At 37.5% G+C, this 21,716-nt stretch overlaps 1 protein-coding gene across 1 annotated transcript in view; it reads left to right on the forward strand.

Moving 5' to 3' along the window:
• Positions 1-21,716, forward strand: part of Msh6 (DNA mismatch repair protein Msh6) — a 212,424-nt gene that overhangs the window by 102,552 nt on the left and 88,156 nt on the right. The window contains exons 15-18 of the mRNA XM_090385739.1: positions 3,215-3,422; positions 7,005-7,074; positions 21,190-21,322; positions 21,475-21,583. Of these exons, the coding sequence (XP_090241865.1) occupies positions 3,215-3,422; positions 7,005-7,074; positions 21,190-21,322; positions 21,475-21,583 (520 nt within the window). The remainder of the gene's footprint in view (positions 1-3,214; positions 3,423-7,004; positions 7,075-21,189; positions 21,323-21,474; positions 21,584-21,716) is intronic.

Below are 21,716 nucleotides of genomic sequence, written 5' to 3' on the forward strand. Positions count from 1 at the left end.
TCTATATAAAGCAAAGTTAATAATAATCATAATAATTCCATGTTTACAAAATAGAAATGCAAAATACAAATATAAAATACCAAAAATACAAAATTTATATAACAGTTATTATTGAATAAAGCTTACATTGAACGGCACGTTTTCATATACTAAATATAGTATGAATCATAGGTTTAAGTTAAGTTGAAAAATTCATACTATATTTAGTATATTATAAAAATGGTTAAAGCTGGCATGTAACTAACAGATAATTTTGGTTGTTATTGATGGCATATACTGAGAGGTGTTAGCCCTATGAAAACGTGCCTTTTAATAAGCCTTATTCAATAATAACTTATAAATTTTGCATTTTTGTTTTTTTAGTTTTTGTATTTTATGTTTGTATCTTACTGTATTTTGGAAATATGGAATTATTATGATTATTATTAACTTTGCTTTATATAGAGGCTGATAGATGTGATTTTGTTGCAGATATTCACTGCCAATTCTGTTTTTGAATTTTAATTTGTTATGATTGCTACAATTTTATGCTATAACAGTTGAATTAAAAAATTGATTTGTATATACAGTAGACTCTCGATTTTCTGGGATAGATGGTAAAAAAAAATTCACGGATAATTGATGTCCCAGATAATCCAAAAATACAGCAAGTCCCCGACGTACTTACGTACGTCGGGGACTTTCTGTACTTTCCAGGACATCTTACGTAAGTTGAGTTTTACGTTGAGTAACTTGGGAATGACTAATAAAATATTGCTACTATATCCCTGATATGCCAAAATTACAAAAAAACACAATATTCTCAGAAGAATGAAGACAAATAGTTATATATTTTTAATTAGTTCAATTAAAAACTATCTGGACACGGCTGTGAAGTAGCCAAGTGACACATAAGAAAACATAAAAGGAAGAAAATATGCATGTTATTGTACCGTAAAAACTGATATGTATTTCGTAGCCTTGTTTATTATAGTTGACTTCATTGGTGCTGATCGCTTCACCGCTACTCGTATTCTGCCTTTCTCCTTTATTATCGTGTTCACCATTGCCACTGACAAAGCTGAATTCCGTGCGATACTTGTTAATGTTTGGCCATTTTCATACATCCTTATTATTTTAACTTTCTGATCCAATTCGATCTCTTTCCTTTTCTTGATAGATTTACTAGTATCGCTGCTTAGTTGGCACCATGGTAACAGTCAAAATTAAATTTACTGCATTTGAAAAGAACTTCACAGGATTAAAGTGAAAACTCGCTATTATCACTCCGCACGAGCTCGCATTTTACTAAAGCACATTTCTGGAGGTCACTACCATAAAATATTAAAAACAATTTGCGCTTTCCGGGTTACTGGGCTTTTCTGTTACTGCTATTCATTACAAGCGGGTAGTAAACTCTATCTTTTTGCATTTGCGATAATACCAATAGCTGTAATTCTGTGGGTTTTTACGTTATTATAGTGAAATGTGTGTCCTCTTCACTGAAATTTTCAGTCATATAAATAACGTAAGTCTGAAGCTACATAAATCGGAGATTTACTGTATCAGAAAATGTTCAGCAACATGCAAAAAAGTATGGCGATAGATTAAAAAAAAATTATAAAAAATTTACCATGTACTACTTGCGTGTCCAATACGATGCTTCTCTTTATTTTTTACGGTGTTGCATATGGTTTGGTCACCAACATTATAATGGTTCATTAGAGATTTAATGGATGCACCGTTTTCAAACTTTTGAATAATTTCCAGTTTTTGTTTAACTGAAAGAACAACTCTTGCATTTGCCATCATTTTTGCGATTTCTAAACCAAAAAAAAAATAATAATAAATTAATAATAATAATAAAAATTTTGATATCCCTGACATACATAGTGAAACAAAATTTGAATTTTGTTGTGCTGACTGAACACAACATTCAACGCGACGCACTAAAACAAACTAAACATTTGGTCTCTCTTTTCTTTTTTTTTTAAGTGGGGGTTGCAAGATAATAGATACACTAATCTCCCAATGATTACTTATAATGCCGCTTCTCGTTACTTATTTACGATTTGAAAAATATCTGTTTATACCTATTCTAGTTATTACTTGAATTTTATGATTTCTGGTTGATTTTTTTTTTTTTTTTTATTTGGAGCCTTGAAGTGTCCCGGTTAATCCAATCCTGGTAAATCGAGAGTCTATATATATACGGTCGGCCGGGGTCTGCCTCGATTTTCAAACTATGGAGGGTTCTTGCACTATAACTTATCTAATTATGACATATCTAACATCCGATGTAATGTTCTATCTCACGATGGCATTAATCGATTCGTTCCACATTTAACATATTTAACATGCAATATTTTATGTTATTTTATTTTAACATTTTAAACGCAGTAATATTACGATTATATATATATATATATCAACTTAAATATCTTATTGTAATGGATGGTTACTTCCTTTGTATGGTTGTTATACATCTTTAATGTTATTTTATTCTACCTGGTTATCTTATACTACCTGACTATCATTTGGACACAGTTATGCTGGACGATGACTACAGAAACGGATAGCTCGTTAATTATGGTTGATACATTGAAAGGGTTAGCCCTCGAAAAAGTCCCTTTCAATGTATCCAATTGCCTATAATTAACATTTTAATGTTATTGATATGTAAAGTTTTCCTTACTGTATTTGGCATATATATATTTTTTTCCAGTTTGCATTGGGCACTTGCATAAGGCGTTGGGTTGCTTGAGATGCTATAACTTACTATCTTTCGTATTATACATTATAGCCGGCTTAACTTTGTCTATTATCGCACTATTAGAATTCACCACTACAACTAATATCTTAAATATATATAGTGCCGACCAGGCTAGCCGGGTGGGTAAAGTGCCTGCCTGGTAACCCAAAGGTCACAGGTTCGATTCCCGCTTCAGGCTTGGATCAAAATACTGCAAAAACCTTGGGAGGTGCATTATGGCCACAAGAAGCCTATGCGCCAACAACTACCAAAAAAAAAAAATATATATATATATATATATATATAGCATATATATATATATATATATAATTTTGGACACCTAATAGTTTTATGAAGGCAAGAATATAAGGAACAAAAAATAAAATAAAATTTATTTCTTATTTGGCTTTGAAAATTAGCAATTTTGAAGATTTGTATTCAAGCAGAGTTATTTGTTTATTTCGGTCATTTTTATCAATTTAGATTTTGTATGAGAAAAGTAGCCTTTCTTCCAAGTCCCTTCAGGTTCTAAATGGTTGTTTTGGATCCATACTAAAGGAAAGTCTCAGGTCTGGAACCCAGTTCTGGGAAGCAGCTGAAACTATTCAGTTTTTATCTAATGGCCCATATTTTGTAACTGATGGTGAAGAAATTCAGTGGCCTGACACATTGAAATCCATTATAGATTTCAGTAAGTATGCATTGCAGTTTTTTAAGTATTTAATTTTTTTAAAAATAATATATCACTTTTCCATAATTAAGAAGACAAACAGCCTAGTGAGAAGGGTAATATGTCCCCAATCTGTAAAGGTAATGCTAAAGAGGAGGTAGGTAATTATAAGCCAGTGAGTTGAACTTCTGTGACAAGTAAAAATCATGGAGCCTGTGTGGGTATGGATTTGATTCAGGACCATCTTGACAAGGGTATCTTGAATAGATCTTGCATGGATTCATTAAGAGTACATCATGCGTGACTAGTCATTAAACAGTTGGATGCAAGTAACAATTTTGACATTTTATATCTAAACTTTAGTAAAGATTTAGATATCGTCCCTAATTGGAGGCTGTTATATAAACTGGAAGAAGTTGAGTTATTGGTAAGATCCTACATTGAATTGCAGGCTAGCTAAACGATAGGGTACAGGGTTGCCATAAATTGCCCCTCTTCAGGGTGAACTAGTGTAACAAGTTGAGTCCCTTGGAGATCAATATTGAGTCCTGTCCTATTTCTAATTTTCATGAATGATATTGATGAGAGTATCCAAGGTAGCTGTCAAAGTTTTCTGATGAATTGAAGGTGGGAAGGGCAGTTAACAATTCAAGCCAGGCCATATCAAATATATATGATATGGCCTATATGATATCAAAAAAAAAATTTTGATATCATATACTGTACTTGGATTTCAGGAAAGCTTTTGACACTGTTGCGCATGGAAGACTCCTGTACAAATTGGAGCAGAATGGTATTAAGGGTAAGTTGTTACAATGGATTAAAGGATGGTTGAGTGGGAGAAGACAGAGGGTGGTAATCAATGGGTGCTGCTCTTTGTGGACTAATATTATTAGTGGAGTCCCAGGGTTCGGTGTTGGGTCGCTGTTGTTTTGTATATTTATCAATGATATTGATAAATATACAAAACAACATGTATGCAAAACAACCTGATGTATATCAGGTTTAGTGTTGAAGTTTGCAGATGATACAAAGGTTGGCAGGGTTGTTAATGGCAGTGTGCTACTGCATCAGGATCTAGAAAATTTGGGCAGATGGGCTGAGAAGTGGCAACTGAAGTTTAACATTGACAAATGCAAAGTACTGCATATGGTAGAAGTAACCCCAGAGAAACGTACCAACTGTGTGATACTATACTTAAGGTGGTAGAAAATGAAAAAGACCTGGGAGTAATTGTGCAGTCAGATATTAAGTTTTCTGAGCAGTGCAGACATGCTGCCAGGGCAGGTCATGGGGTTTTGTCAGTGATATACAGGAATTTTGCTAGCAGGGAAGAGGAGGTGATTGTCCCTGTGTATAAGGCAATGGTCAGGCCACGCCTTGAGTACTGCATACAGGTCTGGAGGCCTCATTTTAGGAAGGATGTAGATTTGCTTGAGCATGTACAGAGAAGGGCAACAAGATTGGTGAGGGGAACGAAGGGATCCTCTTACCAAGAAAGGCTTAAGTTTTGCAAATTTCAACGGCTGGGAGAGCACCTGCAAGGTGATCTGATCGAGGTGTATAAGGCCTTGAATGGGTTAAGAACTCTGAATTCTGATGGGATTCTTCCACTTGTTCAGATTATGAACCTAAGGGGGGCATAAATTCAAATTGAGGAAGGACAGATGTAGAATAGATGTGCGGAAATTTGCCTTTAGTCAGTGGGTGGTTAATCGCTGGAACAAACTTCCATCTGTCGTTGTGGAAGTTGATAGGTTAAATAAATTTAAGGAGGAACTGGACAAACATTTAGAGGGAATTATTTTGTAAATTTTTTTTTAATTTTTTTTGGCTGATGCTGCATAAGCTGATACATGTGCTTTCTTGCATCACGTGCCACTACTACTACTATATCACTTCAAAAAGACTTGGATCAGTTGTATGTATGGTCTGAAAAATGGGAATTAAAGTTTAATGCTTCTAAATGTAAGGTTATGCATTTGGAGACCAAATATCGTGTGCCACATATAAGCTATGTAAATAGGTGGCTAGGAAGGCACACGATGTCCTGCCTGTAATTTTTAGGGTCTTTGCTAGTAGGGAGAGGGTCATTGTTATCCCTCTTCACAGAGTGATGGTTAGGCCACATTTAGAATATTGTATTCATGTCTGGAGACTGCATCTAAAAGAAAGACAACTTCTGAAGAGGGAAGATATGAAGAATGCCTTAGGTATGATCTGCAAAGTTTGACAGCTAGACATTTATGGGGAGATCTGATTGAGGTGTGTGTGTGTGTGTGTGTGTGTGTGTGTGTGTGTGTGTGTGTGTGTGTGTGTGTGTGTGTGTGTGTGTGTGTGTGTGTGTGTGTGAGAGTGAGAGGCACTGAAGGGATTGAGTAAAGTGAATGAGGAATATCTCTTCTTCCTTGTAGGTGAGACACGAACCAGAGGACACAAATATGAAATCTTGGAGAATAACAGAAGATTGGATCTCACAAAATTCAGCTGTAGTTAGCATTAGTAAAGGCACATGATGCAAGAAAGCAAGCTTATATAGCATCAGCCAAAAAAAACCAAATCTCTTAATTTTACCCATCCACTCGCTCCAAATGTTTGTCTCGTTCTGCCTTGAATCTAATTAAGCTATCAACTTCTACAATGACAGATGGAAGTATTTTCCAGCAATCAACCACATGCTGGCTAAAGGAAAACTTCCGCACATCTATCCTACAACTGTCTTTCCTCAATTTGAATTTATGCCCTCTCAGACAATTATTCTGATAGTGAAAGGAAGAATCAGATCACCTCGCAGGTGCCTAGTCTCCAGACACTGTAATTTGCAAAACTTAAGCCTTCCTTTGTTAGAGCAACCCTTTGTTCCATTCACTAATCTTGTTGCCCTTCTCTGCACTCACTCCAGCAGCTCTACATCCTTCCTAAAATCGGCCTCCAGACCTGTATACAGTACTCAAGGTGTTGCCTGACGATTGTCTTATACAAGGGGATAATCACCTCCTTATCTCTGCTAGAAAAATTCCTGTATGTCATTGACAAGACACCTTGAGCTACTCTTGCAGACCATCTGCACTGCTCAGACAGCTTCATGTCTGCCTGCACAATTATCCCCAGGTCCTTTTCATTCTCTACCACTGTCAGTACAGTACCACACAGTTGATACGTTACTCTGGGGTTACTGCTTCCCATATGCAGTACTTTACATTTGTCAATGCTAAACTTCTATTGCCACCTCTCAGCCCATCTGCTCAACTTTTCTAGATCCTGTTGCAGCAGCATACTGTCATTAGTGTCATTAACAACCCTGCCAACCTTTGTATCATCTGCAAACATGTTATTGGATTGTTGAACGTTGGAATGAATTGCCTCTCAACATAATGGAGACAGTGAGTTTGAATGTAAGTTTAAAGCAGAATTGGATGATTATTATGTGGGAATATGAATATTATGAATATTCGGTTTTAGTTTAATTATTATTTTATTTATGTATTTATTTATTTTAGGCTGATGCAGGAAATGTTTGCCACCTTACATTATTTGACCATACTATATATAAATATAAAGAAAATTTTTAAAAATTTTTTTTTTTTAATTTTTTTTTTATAGGTGATCGAATTCATCTGGCTGCTAAGAAAAATTTTGAATTATCTTTGAAGGCCCTGGGAGCTTGTATTTGGTAGCTATGCTTGCTTTTGTTTTAATACATTGATGTTTATAAATTACCTTGTTGCTTTCTATATTATTTTGTCAGTTCAAATGTTGATTTTATTTAGATTTGATGTTTACTTTACAAATAATACCTTGGTTTTTGCTTGAGATATGTTTCTTGTTTTCTGAATGTATTTCCAAACTTTTTATAATTACTAGAGACAAAGTAAACTTATCAGTGGTCATTCATCCTGGACATAATTCCATTTCAGCTTAGTTTTGTTGAATAATTAGATTTTTATTTATATTATTAATACTAAATTAGTCACCATTTATCTATTCATTTTAATTGGTCAGTTTGATGTATTACTTTAGGTGTTACTTTATTACTGTAAGTTTACAAGTAGCTCATAGATCAGACTGCTGATATCATGGAAAAAATTGGTTATTAAAATGAAAGTAATATTTCAAACATAAACCAAGTCTATTATTTTTTTGCATAAATTGCTTATTACAAATGGAATAAACTTCCCTATAAAGAGAACTCGCCTGTTGGTTCTGCGTATTATTATACACTGAGTGATCACTGAATTATGACCATCCCTATGACAACTGAATGTGACCCGTTGACCACATGAGGTATGAGAGTGCGGAGTTAGTCAACCTCCATAGCATAGATAAGGTGTCAGTAGTTCAGTAGGTAGTAAAATTCTGAGTGTAATGGGTAAAAGGAAGGATTTATTGGACTTTGATAAAAGACAGATTGTAGGCGCTAGACGAGCTGGTACCTCGATTTCTAAAATGACTGAACTGGTGAGGTGTTCGAGAGCCGCCATAGTTAAAGTGTACCAGGACTGGCATCATGATGGTCAAACAACGACTTGACGGCGCAACTGCAAAGGTCAGTGAAAGGTTGATGTTAGAGGTGAGCGCTGGGTCCGATGACTTAGCATTAGCATTAGTAGAGGCATTTGATGCAAGAAAGCAAGCTTATGCAGCATCAGCCAAAAAAAAAAAAAAAAAAAACTCCACTTCCACTTCACCCCTCTGTTCGTTCAAAATACCTGTCCAGCTGAGCCTTAAACTTATTTAGGCTATCAACCTCCACCACAAGGGATGGAAGTCTGTTCCATCACCCAACTACCCGCTGGCTAAAGGCAAATTTCCGCACATCTATCCTACATCTGTCTTTCCTCAATCTGAATTTATGCCCTCTCAGGTGATTTTTCTGATCTAGAGGAAGAATCCCATCGGCATTGAGCATGCTCAAACCATTCAAGACTTTATACACCTCTATCAGATCACCTCGCAGGTGCCTAGTCTCCAGACACTGTCATTTGCAAAATTTAAGCCTTTCTTCATAAGAGCAACCCTTTGTTCCATTCACTAATCTTGTTGCCCTTCTCTGTACTCTACAGAGAAGGGCAACAAGAGCTCTACATCCTTCTTGAAATGAGGCCTCCAGAACTGTATACAGTATTCAAGGTGTAGCCTGACCATTTCCTTATACAAGGGAATAATCACCTCCTTATCCCTGCTAGAAAAATTCCTGTATATCATTGACAAGACACCATGAGCTACTTTTGCAGCCCGTCTGCAATGCTCAGAGAACTTCATATCTGCCTGCACAATAACCCACAGGTCCTTTTCATTCTCTACCACTGTCAGTGTAGTACCACAGAGTTGATACGTTGCTCTAGAGATGCTGTTTCCCATGTGTAGTACTTTACATTTGTCAATGTTAAACTTCATTTGCCACCTCTCAGCCCATCTGCTCAACCTTTCCAGATCCTGTTGCAGCAGCATAGTGTCAGTAGTGTCCTTGACAACCCTGCCAACCTTTGTATCATCTGCAAACTTGGACATTAAGCTTGATATACCATCATCAATATCATTTATAAATACAGAAAACAATAATGGACCCAACACTGAGCCCTGAGGGACTCCACTAATAACATTAGTCCATGATGAGCAGTGTCCATTGATTACCACTCTCTGTCTTCTCCCCCTCAACCACCCCTTTATCCGTAGCAGCAATTTGCCTCCAATGTCACACTGCTCCAATTTGTGTAGCAGTCTTCCATGTGCAACAGTATCAAAAGCCTTTCTAAGATCCAAGTATATAATATCAAAGTTATTCCCTGCATCCAGTTCTTGTACTTGTACAGCACTGTTGAAGAGTTGACTACCCAATACAACATGGGCTAACCCGGAACAATATCTGGCATGACCATGCATTCTCGCACATATGGGCTTACCAGCAGACGACCCCTAGGGCATCCTCTCCTAATCTAGGTCCTTCGGCGTAAAAGACTCGCCTGGTGCAAAGAGCATGCAAGTTGGACATTAGAAGATTGAAAGGTGTGCTGGTCATATGAGTCACGTTATTTACTCCACACAATGGATGTCGTGTATGGATTTGGCATTAACAACACGAGACTCTCGATCCATCATGCATGGTATCAAAAGTGCAGGCCAGTGGAAGTGGTTGTATGGTGTGGTGCATGTGGAACAACGTATCACTGGTCTCCGCCATCATCAACTGCTTGCTGGCTGTGTACACCTCACTATGTTACACCTTTTCCCGAATGGCAATGGTGTCTTCCAAGATGACAATTTGCTGAGCCATCGGGCACTTGGGCAGGAATGGTTTGAGGAACACATTTCTGACTTCCAGCATATCGATTGGCCTCTGAACTCCACCGATATCAGTCCCATAGAGCACTTGTGGGACACTATGGAAAGGCATATCAGGCATCTGGATACACGAATCACCTCTATACCTGCATTACACACAGCTTAGTTGGCCATACTGCCCAAATGCTTCCGACATCTTGTTGAATCAGTGCCACGTTGGATAGCTGCTGTATTGAGGGCAAAAGGAGGACCTATGAAGTATTAGGTAGGTGGTCATAATTCAGTGATCACTTAGAGTATAAAGGAAAGTAAAAGGAAACTGGGGGGTGGGAAGGCATGTCCTTGAAGTGTACCTTACTCTGGTATGTAACTGCTTCCATAAAAAAGAAAATAATAATAAAAAGAGGAGGAGAGAAATAAAATAAAATGGTAAGCAGAGAACCAGTCTTTTCAAGGTCGTCATCCCATTTTCAGTTGCCTGTAGCTGCAGCAACATCTACTCTAGCATGTACGGTTATTTTCCCTGCTCACTGGCTTAATTTGCTAATATTTTGTTAAATTGATAAATGCCTGCAAGTAGAGCAGGGATTTTTAAAGGTGTGAAACAGTCACACATGAAATGGAGAGCCTGTACCAGGTTGTTAATAAACTTAATTCTATATAATTACCAGATTCCAGAAAATTAAATTGGGGGGGAGGGGTTTCTGGCATTTATCATGTTATGGCCCCTAGTTCTAGACCACCAAATACGGAGGATGCGGAAAGGTCAGAGAATGACCACCGCATATCTCCGGAGCAATATGGCCTTAGTTGCTAATGCTCCTAAAAACCAAATAACAACAACCTAGTTCTAGAATCATTTATGATAGTGAAAATTTCATCCTCATTCATTTTACTTATGCTTCTCAGAGCCTTAAACACCTCAATCAAGTTGCCTTTAAGGTGCCTAGCTTCCAAGCTGTGCAAGCAACATATTCAAAGTCTTTCCTCATAAGGATGTCCTTTTTATTATATTATTTTGTCATATATATATATTGTAAAGTAAATTAAAGTAGGACAGTAAGAAGGATGGGTGCTGCAAAAAGTAAATAAAAATGAAAGTAAATAAAAATAAAAAATGTTTGTCGCTGAAGAGAACAGTCGGTGGATTTTTGGCTGCTGTAAAGGAATAAGTTTTTAATATTTACCATATTCTTTGTTAATTAATATACTACATTGTGTTTTACAGAGATAATAAATAGGTTTAGTAGCATTCGTTAGCTTCTTATTGTGAATTTAAAAATAGCAATTTTTGTAAGTTATGACTCCCGATGTTGGCACCAATATTGTTGAACTAGCTGCCATATTGTAGTCAATAAGAAATAGCGTAACGTATATATATCGCGAACTGATAGCATAAGGTAGCTCATTATTGTATTATCAATTAATCAAAAATATTTTTAATCTTATTAAATTTCATTGGTAATTAAATTTGTATTTAAAGGAAATCATGACCGAGACTAGAGCTGCGAAGCAAAGATCACAGACTGGTGAGGGTGCTGTGACTTGGGGGAGAAACGAAGGGGGCGATTCTCCAACGCATCGCAGTCTCAAAAAATGTGTGAAGTGTGAAATGTTTGCCGACCTTTCTAAAACAGGACATGATCTAGCCAAGGAGGATGCCTTTGTGTGTGTGCTAGGTGTCTAGAGTGTCAAGAAATTAGATGCCAACTCAGCATTCTGATGGGTGTCTATGAGAGCTTGAGGTGTAGGGTAAATGCCCTCGAAGAAATTAATATAAGGGCCCCATCAAGCTCTCAGCTGCCCATCTCAATGGCAGAGCTCACTCCTGTGCATCAGGCAACACAGAGGCAATCTCCAAGGCAGAATGTGCTGGTCCCCAAAGGAACTAGTTATTATTGGTGACTCTATTGTCAGAGAGACGGGGAATATACTATGCAAGAAGAATAGGTGGAACAGGATCAGGGTATGTCTGCCAGGGGCAAAAGTTGATGACATTGTAGAGCAGATATCTTTTAAGGGCACAAAAGGTGATATTGTTGAACACTTTGGAACTAATGACATTAAGAGTAAGTGATCTGCAGATTTACTCAACAAGTATAGGTCAATGTTGAAAAAAAAGTTGCGAGTTAGTATTGAATGTGAAAGTGTCTGTAATTCTGCCCAGACACGATAGGAGGGAGTATATGATTGAGAGCCTTGTTGATCAGTTCAGCCCTGGAGAGATTGTGCAAGGTTCAAGGGGTAGAATTTTTTTCAGCCTATTCTGTACTTGTTGACAGAAGAGACTGCTTCTACAGGGATGGGGTACAGTTAAATAGAAAGGGTGCAAGAATATTTGCTGATGCTATTGAGGCAGTGTTAGATGGGTCAGAAAACTGCTAGCTTGGGGGAGGGGATACACAGACTAAAAGGTCAACAGTGGCCGCAGGCAGAGGCAAATGTGATTCTTGCACTACTCCTATTAGAATGAGCAGCAGCCTGGAAAGCAAGGCAGTGGAGATTTCCAGGACTGCTGGGAGTCATAGTGGAACAAATAAATATATGGGCTGTGTTAGAATAACTAAGAGTAGAAACAGGTGCATGTATACTTGCATGTACACCAATGCTAGAAGTATAGTTAATAAATTTGATGGCTAGCCTTCAGGAATTTTGGAGGCTACTAGGCTTTTTATTCCAACTAAGACATACTGTTCAAGGTTTAGGCCTAAACAGATGTCAGATGAACTAATGAGACTCGTGGCAGAGAAGAAAAATGTGTAGGATGCATATAAAGTATCAGGTGACACAGAGGCCTATGGCAGATATAAACTAGTCTGTAATCAAGTCACAAAGGAGGTTAGGCAGGCGAAGACAGATTACGAGAAATCCTTGGCAAAGGATACAAAGAAAAACAGCAAAGAGTTCTTTACTTATGTAAGCTCTAGAAGGAAAGGGATGAATCAGATTGGACCGCTTAACATAGATGGGTTGACTATATTAATGATCATGCTCAGGTAGCTGATAAACTGAATGAATATTTTGCATCTACATTCACACATTAGGAGTTATTCAATGAGAGGAGTTCCAGAAGTTTATCAAACTTTGACAGGGAGATAAGTAATTTTGTAATAACTGAGAGCAAAGTGGAGGAGAAATTGAAGTTAAACATAAAAAATACACCTGGGGTGGATGGGATCTATCCAGTTATATTAAATGAGAGCAAAGGAAGTAAGCAAACCCTTAGCCATAATTATGAGAGCTTCTTTGGACTCAGGGGAGATCCCCATGGACTGGATGTGTGCAAATGTATCACCAATTCACAAAGGGGGTTCAAAAGGTGACACAAGTAAGGTGACACAAGACACTATAGACTTGTTAGTTTAACTTGTGTTCTGGGGAAAATAATGGAATCACTGGTTAAAGAAGCATTGAAGGATCATCTAGACAAGACTGCAGTAATAGTTAAGACACAGCATGGGTTTGTTAAAGGCAGGTCTTGTCAGACCAATTTGATTGGATACTATGATGTGGTCACAAAGGAACTGGATGCAGGGAATAACTTTGATATCATATATTTGGATCTTAGAAGGGCTTTTGATACTGTTGCACATGGAAGACTACTGTACAAATTGGAGAGATATGGCATTAAGAGTAATTTGCTACAATGGATAAAGGGATGGTTGAGTGGGAGAATACAGAGAGTGGTAATCAATGGACACTGCTCTTCGTGGACAAATGTTATTAGTGGAGTTTCCCAGGGTTCAATGTTGGGCCCACTGTTGTTTTGTATATTTATCAATGATATTGATGAAGGTATATCAGTCCAACTTTGATAAAGGTATATAATGTCCAAGTTTTCAGATGATGCAATGGTTGGCTGGGTTGCTAACGACAGTAAAGACAGTATGCTACTCCAACTGGATCTAGATAAGTTGGGCAAATGGGCTGAGAAGTGGCAACTGAAGTTTAACATTGACAAATGCAAAGTACTGCATATGGGTAGCAATAACCGAAGAGAAATGTACCGTGTGGTACTATACACAGGGAAGTAAAAATCAGGGGTAATTGTGCAGTCGAATATGAAGTTCACTGAGCAGTGCAGAAGGGCTGCTAGGGCAGGTCATGAAGTCTTGTCAATGATATATAGGAATTTTGCTAGCAGTGATAAGGAGGTGATTATCCCATAGCCGAGTGGGCAGGAGCGGGAGTGCAGTAGCACACACTCTTTGAGTAGACCGGGGTTCAAGCCCCTGACTGCTGAATACAGTCGATCTGCCAACCCGCACTGGACCAGCGTGGCAGATTATGGTCCATTTCCCTCAGTATGAATTGTTGAGGAGGCTTCCATCCTGCAGTGGGTTGATAATGGCTGCACTTTACTTTTTTTTTATCCCATTATACAAGGCAATGGTCAGGCCACACCTAGAGTACTGTGTACAGGTCTGGAGGCCTCATTTTAAGAAGGATGTAGAGTTGCTAGAACAAGTACAAAGAAGAGCAACAAGAGGGTGAGGGGAACGAATGGATGCTCTTACCAAGAAAGGCTTAAGTTCTGCAAATTGCAGTGCTTGGAGAGTAGGAGGTACCTGCAAGGTGATCTGATTGAGGTGTATAAGGCCTTGAATGGGTTGAGCAAGCTAAATGCTGATGAGATTCTTGCTCAAATTAAGAACGTGAGGGGACACAGATTCAAATTGAGGAAAGACAATTGTAGAATAGATGTGTGGAAATTTGCCTTTAGCCAGCGGGTAGTTGATTTTTGGAACAGACTTCCATCTTTTGTTGTGGATAGCCTAAATAAATTTAAGGCTGAGCTGTATAGACATGTGGAATGAATGAGGGGTGAAATGGGAGGGTTTTTTTTTGGTTGATGCTGCATGAGCTTGCTTTCTTGCATCGTAAGCCTCTACTAATGCTAATGATAAACACACAAAGAAAAAAATATAGAAGTAAGGAGAAAAAAAAATTCAAACTTTCAAAAGTTTGAAAACAGTGCATCTGTTAAATCTCTAATGAACCATCATAATGTTGGCAACTAAATCATACGCGACATTGTAAAAAGTAAAGGGAAGCACTGTATTGGACACACAAGTAGTGCGTGATAAGTTTTTTCATTTTTTATGTATCGCCATACTTTTTACGTAGGTTGCTGAACATTTTTCGATACAGTAAGTCCCTGATTTATGTAGCTTCGGTCTTACATTGTTTTGTTTATAATTTTTTTATATGACTGAAGATTTCAGAGAAGGAGACACACATTTCACCATAATATTGTAAAAACCCACAGAATTCCACAGAACTAATATCGATAATACCGATATTATTTCGCAAATACAATAAGATTGAGTTTACCACCCGTTTAAAACGAATTGCACTAACAGAAAAGCCCAGTAACCCAGAAAGCGCAAATTTTTTTTATTGTTTTTTGGTAGTGACCTCCAGAAATGAGCTTTAGTAAAATGTTAGCTCGTGTGGGGTAGTAATAGTGAGTTTTCACCTTAACCCTGTGAAATTTTTAGTACGTTGGCATTCAAGGTGAGCGGATGCGCTTAGACAGGGCTCCTCAGTTAAGTGGTTTACTTTTGGATAGTGCTTTTAAATATTTGATTTATTTAGATATTGTTGGATTATTTTGTTATAGGTTTTCCTGTAACTGTTTGATTTTAATAATATTATAGATATAATTTTTTAAAGTTACTTTCATTGATATTTATTTAATTTTATAATGGTAGTTACGAGATCTGCCTTAAACACGTCACAGGGTATCGTGACTCACAGGGAAATAGCAGATGGCGATTTACGAGTGTGTCATGATTTAATCCGTTGTGGAACCTGTGGAATGTTTTCCAAGGTCGACCTGGTGACTAATCCTACCTCACCTGGGGATTCTTTTCTTTGTGATCGATGTAAGGAGTGCACCGATCTTAAATTACAATTTGGTGCACTGATGGAACAATTTGAGTCCCTGAAAAAAATGAGTGCTTGCCCTCGAAAATAATGCTTCTGGGAGCTCGTCAGGGACTCAAAACTCCAGCAATCTACCAAGTGATGCACACCCGATTCGAGCCTCAAAACAGAAAAACCAAGTGCAAACTACTCTGGTTAAAAAGGACATTGTTTTATTAGGAGACTCCATTGTCAGGGAAACGGGGAATATTTTTTGTAATAAAGATAGGTGGAGCAGAACCAGGGTATGTCTGCCGGGAGCAACTATTGATGATGTCACCAACAGACTGTCAGATTTTAAAGGGGGTAAAGAAAATATTATTATTCATGTGGGGACAAACGATATTAAACGTACACGATCTGACGATTTGTTGGAAAAATACAGGACCATGCTGAGGAAATGTCGCGAGCTAGGCCATAATGTCTATGTGTCTGCAATTCTGCCCAGACACGATAGGAGGGATTATATGTTAAGAGCCTTGTGGATTAACTCAAGACTTGAAGGAATCTGCAAGGCTTTAGGGGGTAAATTTCTATCAGCATGGCCCACACTTGTAGGTAGAAGGAATTTGTTTTGTAGAGACGGGATACACTTAAACAAAGGTGGTGCAAACGTTTTTGCCAGTATTATTGAGGATACCTTAAAGGCTCAGGGAAACTGCTAGTTAGGGGGGATGTGGGTAATACTGACACGCGTTTATCTGATAATATTGGTCAATGTAACTCTTGCACATACCTTAAGAGTTCTTATCTGTTACCCCAACTGGACGTATTATTTTTTTTTTTTTTTTTTTTGATTTGGTAGTTGTTGGCGCATCGGCTTCTGTGGCCATATTGCACCTCCCAAGGTTTTTGCAGTACTTTGATCCAAGCCCGAGGCGGGAATCGAACCCGCGACCTTTGGGTTGCCGGGCAGGTACTTTACCCACTCGGCTAGCCCGGTCGGCTTGGACGTATTATCTAGATGTTCTGGGGCCAAAGACGTTTCACGTGAGCGGGTAGCTAATATCAGGGAAGAGAGCCTAAAAAACTTCAAGGGTTGTATTAGGGTTGTTAAATATACAAGAACAGTAAATCTTAATTGTTTATACAGTAACGTTAGAAGTGTCGTCAATAAAATGAGCGAATTCGAACTGCTGGTTAAAACAAGTAACGCGGACATAATAGGGCTTACAGAGACGTGGTGCCACCCGGAAATTGGGGATGATGAGTTTCAGTACGGCTTGTATAATGTATTTAGGAAGGATAGAGTAGATAGAAGGGGTGGTGGGGTAATGCTTCTTATCAGAAGCAGCCTGAGTGCGACGATAGCTTTCCCGGATTCAGACATTTCACATGCTAGTATAGAGTCTGTATGGTGTGAGATAGTTGGAAACAAAGGTACATTGCGAGTAGGAGTAATCTACAGACCAGGTGATTGTGAAGACTATGACAAAAGCCTCTACATGCAAATGGAATGGGCAAGTAAGTGTCAGTGCCTTATTATGGGTGATTTCAATTTGCCTCTAATTGATTGGAGTAAAAGGGAAGCAAACTCGACATGGGGAACAAAATTTTTAAATCAACTAGATGACTGTTATTTGTATCAACATGTCAGGGAAAGTACTAGAGAAAAGAATATCCTAGACCTCATCATCACACATGAATCAGATGACATAGCAGGGCTGACAGTAGAGGAACCAGTAGCAGGAAGTGATCATGGAGTTCTACGGTGGATGATGACGAGAGAGGTAGCAGAAGTAAAAGGCAAAGGAATGGGTTTTAATTTCAGAAAAGGAAATTACGATGCCTTAAGGTACTACATGGCCTCTATTAACTGGGTAGATATCACGCAGAGAATGAATACAATTGAACTGTGGTACGCTTTTAAAACATTAATCACAGATGCCTTGAATGCGTATATACCATTAAAAAAAATACTCCACGAGAAGGGTTCCAAGTTGGATGAATAGTGAAGTTGTCACATTACTTGAGCAGAAAAAGGTGGCATGGAAAAGTTACAGAGCAATAAAAAGTACTGAAGCCTATAACAGCTACAAGGTGATGTGTAATAGAGCCACAGAAAAGGTTCGACAGGCAAAGGCAGTTTATGAGAAATCACTAGCAAACAGAGCAAAGAGGGGGGATAAAGAATTCTTCACATATATAAATGCCAAGGAGAGCAGGACAAACCAGATCGGACCTTTACGTAAGGGAAAGGGGATAGTAATAAATACACCAGCTGCCGTTGCAGATGAACTCAACAGTTATTTTGCATCGATATTTACAAATGAAAAACCTTTTGTGGCAATGGGACATTGTGGGAGCGAAGTTAAAAAATATGTAATTAATGATATTGAAATTTTGCAAGATTATTTAATGAAAAAACTTTCAAGCCTACAGACCAGTAAGGCTCCTGGAGTTGATGGAATATACCCTATAATCTTAAGAGAGGCGGCAAGCGAGTGCATTGAACCACTGAGGCTAATTATGCGAGCATCACTAGACTCTGGGGAGATTCCCTTGGATTGGAAAAGTGCAAATGTATCTCCCATACATATGGGTGGCTCTAAAAGTGAAGTGGGAAATCATCGACCTGTCAGTCTGACTTCAGTAGTAGGGAAAATCATGGAGGCAATGATCAAGGGTGGAATTCAGGATCATTTGGATCGAATTGAAATTCTCAAGGATACTCAGCATGGTTTTGTAAAGGGAAAATCATGTTTAACAAATCTGGTTCGCTATTTCGAAAGGGTCACTCACGAGCTAGATTTAGGGAATAATTTCGACATTGTTTATTTAGATTTAAGCAAAGCTTTTGACTCAGTCCGACATGAGCGGTTGCTTTATAAGCTGGAACAGGTTGGAATCACTGGGAAAATCCTTAGATGTATAGAAGGATGGCTTCAGGGCAGGAGGCAGAGGGTTGTGATAAATGGCTGTTCCTCAGATTGGGTTGATGTAAGAAGTGGGGTTCCCCAAGGATCAGTATTAGGACCACTGTTGTTTTTAATTTTCATAAACGACATTGATGAAGGGATAGAGGGCGTGATGTCTAAATTTGCAGATGATGTTAAAATTGGTAGGGTAGTTAATGATCACTGTCAAACTGAGCTTCTTCAGAGAGACTTAGATAGACTTCAAGAATGGTCAGAAAAATGGCAGCTGTGCTTTAATCCAACAAAATGTAAGGTATTACACCTGGGAAACAGTAATCCCAAAATAACTTATTCACTTGGTGGAGTTCAACTAAACCCAGTACTGGAGGAAAGGGACTTGGGTGTTACGATACGGTCAGACATGAAATTCTCTGAGCATTGTAAACAGGTTGCAAGGAAGGCCCATGGTGTCCTATCGATGATCTATCGAACTTTTGCAAGTAGAGATAGGGACGTGATAATCCCATTATATAAGGCTTATGTTAGACCACACTTGGAATACTGTGTTCAAGTATGGAGACCGCACCTAAAGAAAGACATCGAGCTTCTTGAAAGGGTGCAAAGAAGGGTAACTCGCCTGGTGAGATCGGCAAAAGGGCGTCCTTATGAAGAAAGACTTCGAATATGTGGGTTGCAGAGTTTGGAAACTAGACACCTTAGAGGAGATTTGATTGAGGTGTTTAAGGCTCTGAGAGGCATCAGTAAAATGAATGAGGACAAAATTTTCAAGATTATAAATGATGCTAGAACTAGGGGACATAAATTCAAGTTACGGGGGGAAATGTTTAGATTGGACTGCAGGAAGTTTTATTTTAGCCAGCGAGTTATAAATTACTGGAACAAGTTGCCTTCATGGGTGGTAGAGGCCGACAGTTTGGGGAAATTCAAAGGTCATCTGGATAGTACTTTCGGGTAAGGGAAGCGCATAGGATGATAGGATTAATTTCCTTTTTATTTATTTTTTATTTCATTTTATTATTTTTATTTATTTATTAATTATTATTATTTATTTATTTAATTAATTTTTGTTTTTATCATTGTTTTGTTCAGATTTTTTTTTTTTTTTTTTTTGGGCTGGTGCAGCATAAGCCATAGGCTTTCTTGCACCATACGGCTGTTACTAATACTAATACTAAGTTCTTTTCAGAAAATTTAATTTTGACTGTTATCATGGTGCCTACTAAGAGAATAAGTGACAGCGGTACTAGTAAATCAATCAAGAAAAGGAAATCGATCGAGTTGGATCAGAAAATTAAAATAATAGGATGTATGAAAATGGCCAAACATTAACAAGCATTGTGTGGAATTCAGATTTTTCAGTGGCAAAGGTGAACACAATAAAGGAGAAAGACAGAATACCAGTAGCAGTGAAGCGATCAACACCAATGAAGTCAACTATAATAAACATGGCTATGAAATACATATCGGTTTTTACAGTACAATAACATGTGTATTTTCTTCCTTTTATGTTTTCTTATGTGTCACTCGGCTACTTCAGCCGTGCCCAGATAGTTTTTAATTGAACTAATTAAAAATATATAACTATTTGTCTTCATTCTTCTGAGAATATTGTGTTTTTTTGTAATTTTGGCATATCAGGGATATGGTAGCAATATTTTACTAGTCATTCCTGAGTTATGTAAAACTCAACTTACATAAGAAGTCCTGGAACGTATCTCTTACGTATGTCAGAGACACTATTTTTGAATTAACCGGGAAATCGATTATCCGGGAATTTTTTTTTTACCCTCTATCCCCGAAAATTGAAAGTCTACTGTATATGATTTTTCAGTTTCAAGTGCTTGAAAATATGCGAAACATTTTTAAACAAATAAGAACAATGTTCTGCATAGAAATAAATCGGAAATGTTTCAAAGTGATGATGATAGCATGCTTTGCTGTTTTTGTAAACAAAAAAAGAAAAGAATATTCCAACACACAAGAATTATATTTCTATTGTACATCAGACTGATGATCTAGTCCAGTGTTTCCCAAACCGGGGTGTGCAGACCCCTGGGGGTCCATAGACCAGTTCCTGAGGGTCTGCAAAATGTTCAGAAGGAGTTTCAAGTAATATGTGTTTGTTTATATATATATATATAAAGTATTAATAACTAGTGGTTGTAGTAAATAGTAACAGCTTAAAAAGAATAATTTAAAAAGGAATGATATTATATATTGGAATGGTTTATGGACCAGGGCCACAGCTAGTAATAGCAGGAATACCCAACGACTATAATGGAATGTAGATAAGTAGATTAGAGTATGAGTGGACAAATGCTGACCACATCAGATGTAGTAACAATGGAAAAAATTAAATAGGCACCTGTAAAATAAAAGTAAAATTAAATAAAAATAATACAAATAGTATTAATGCTATAGATTCGATTATTTTAACTTCTCCATCAAGGGTCAACAGCCAAAACCAAAGGAAATACAGCAAGAATTAAGGCCTCTGTTTCTGATATGAAATATACATAGCAAAAGGTAAAAAAGTGAGCTGAAGTATATTTAATAGCCGACTCGACAGAGACTGAAATGTAAAGGAATAAAAATCAGATCAAATCTAAAATCACATTGTCTTTTATATGAATGAATTCAAATTGTTGTTTTTTGAGTGAAAATAATTATTAATTTTAATCCTTATATGGTACAATTAGGTATCTAATGAAGTGCTGTATTGAGGATGAGTTACTTACAATGAGGAACTTTGAAATTTATACACCTGTTGATGATGAAAATGCAGAATCTATTCCCGAATCTTCACAGGATATCTTCCATAGAAAACATGTGGTAAGCAAAAAAAAAAAAGTTAGGAAATAAGCAGCAAAATGACATCAAGAAGTCTGACTGTATTCATATTTTGGAATTTAATTTAACTGAAATTATTTTAGTTTTAAGTTGATTGCTAAGAAATCTGTTTTGAAAAGATTTCAACCTTGCAGGTGCTGGATGGCGTGACTCTGCGAAATCTTGAAATCTTGGAGAACAGTATAAGTGGAAATTCAGAAGGAACTCTTCTTGAAACTATGGATTTCTGCTGTACACAATTTGGTAATTAAATATCTTTCATTAAGTTGTTTTTAATAAACAGATCTGAATGATTTCAAAAGGTAATCGTGATAATTCAGTCCTCTGTTTCCTTTATTATAGTTATTTGAATCGACCCTGACTAATAATGGAATTG

This window comes from Mastigoproctus giganteus, chromosome 12 (assembly GCF_048544385.1).
Source record: "Mastigoproctus giganteus isolate SK-2022 chromosome 12, ASM4854438v1, whole genome shotgun sequence".
Classification (NCBI taxonomy): domain Eukaryota; kingdom Metazoa; phylum Arthropoda; class Arachnida; order Uropygi; family Thelyphonidae; genus Mastigoproctus; species Mastigoproctus giganteus.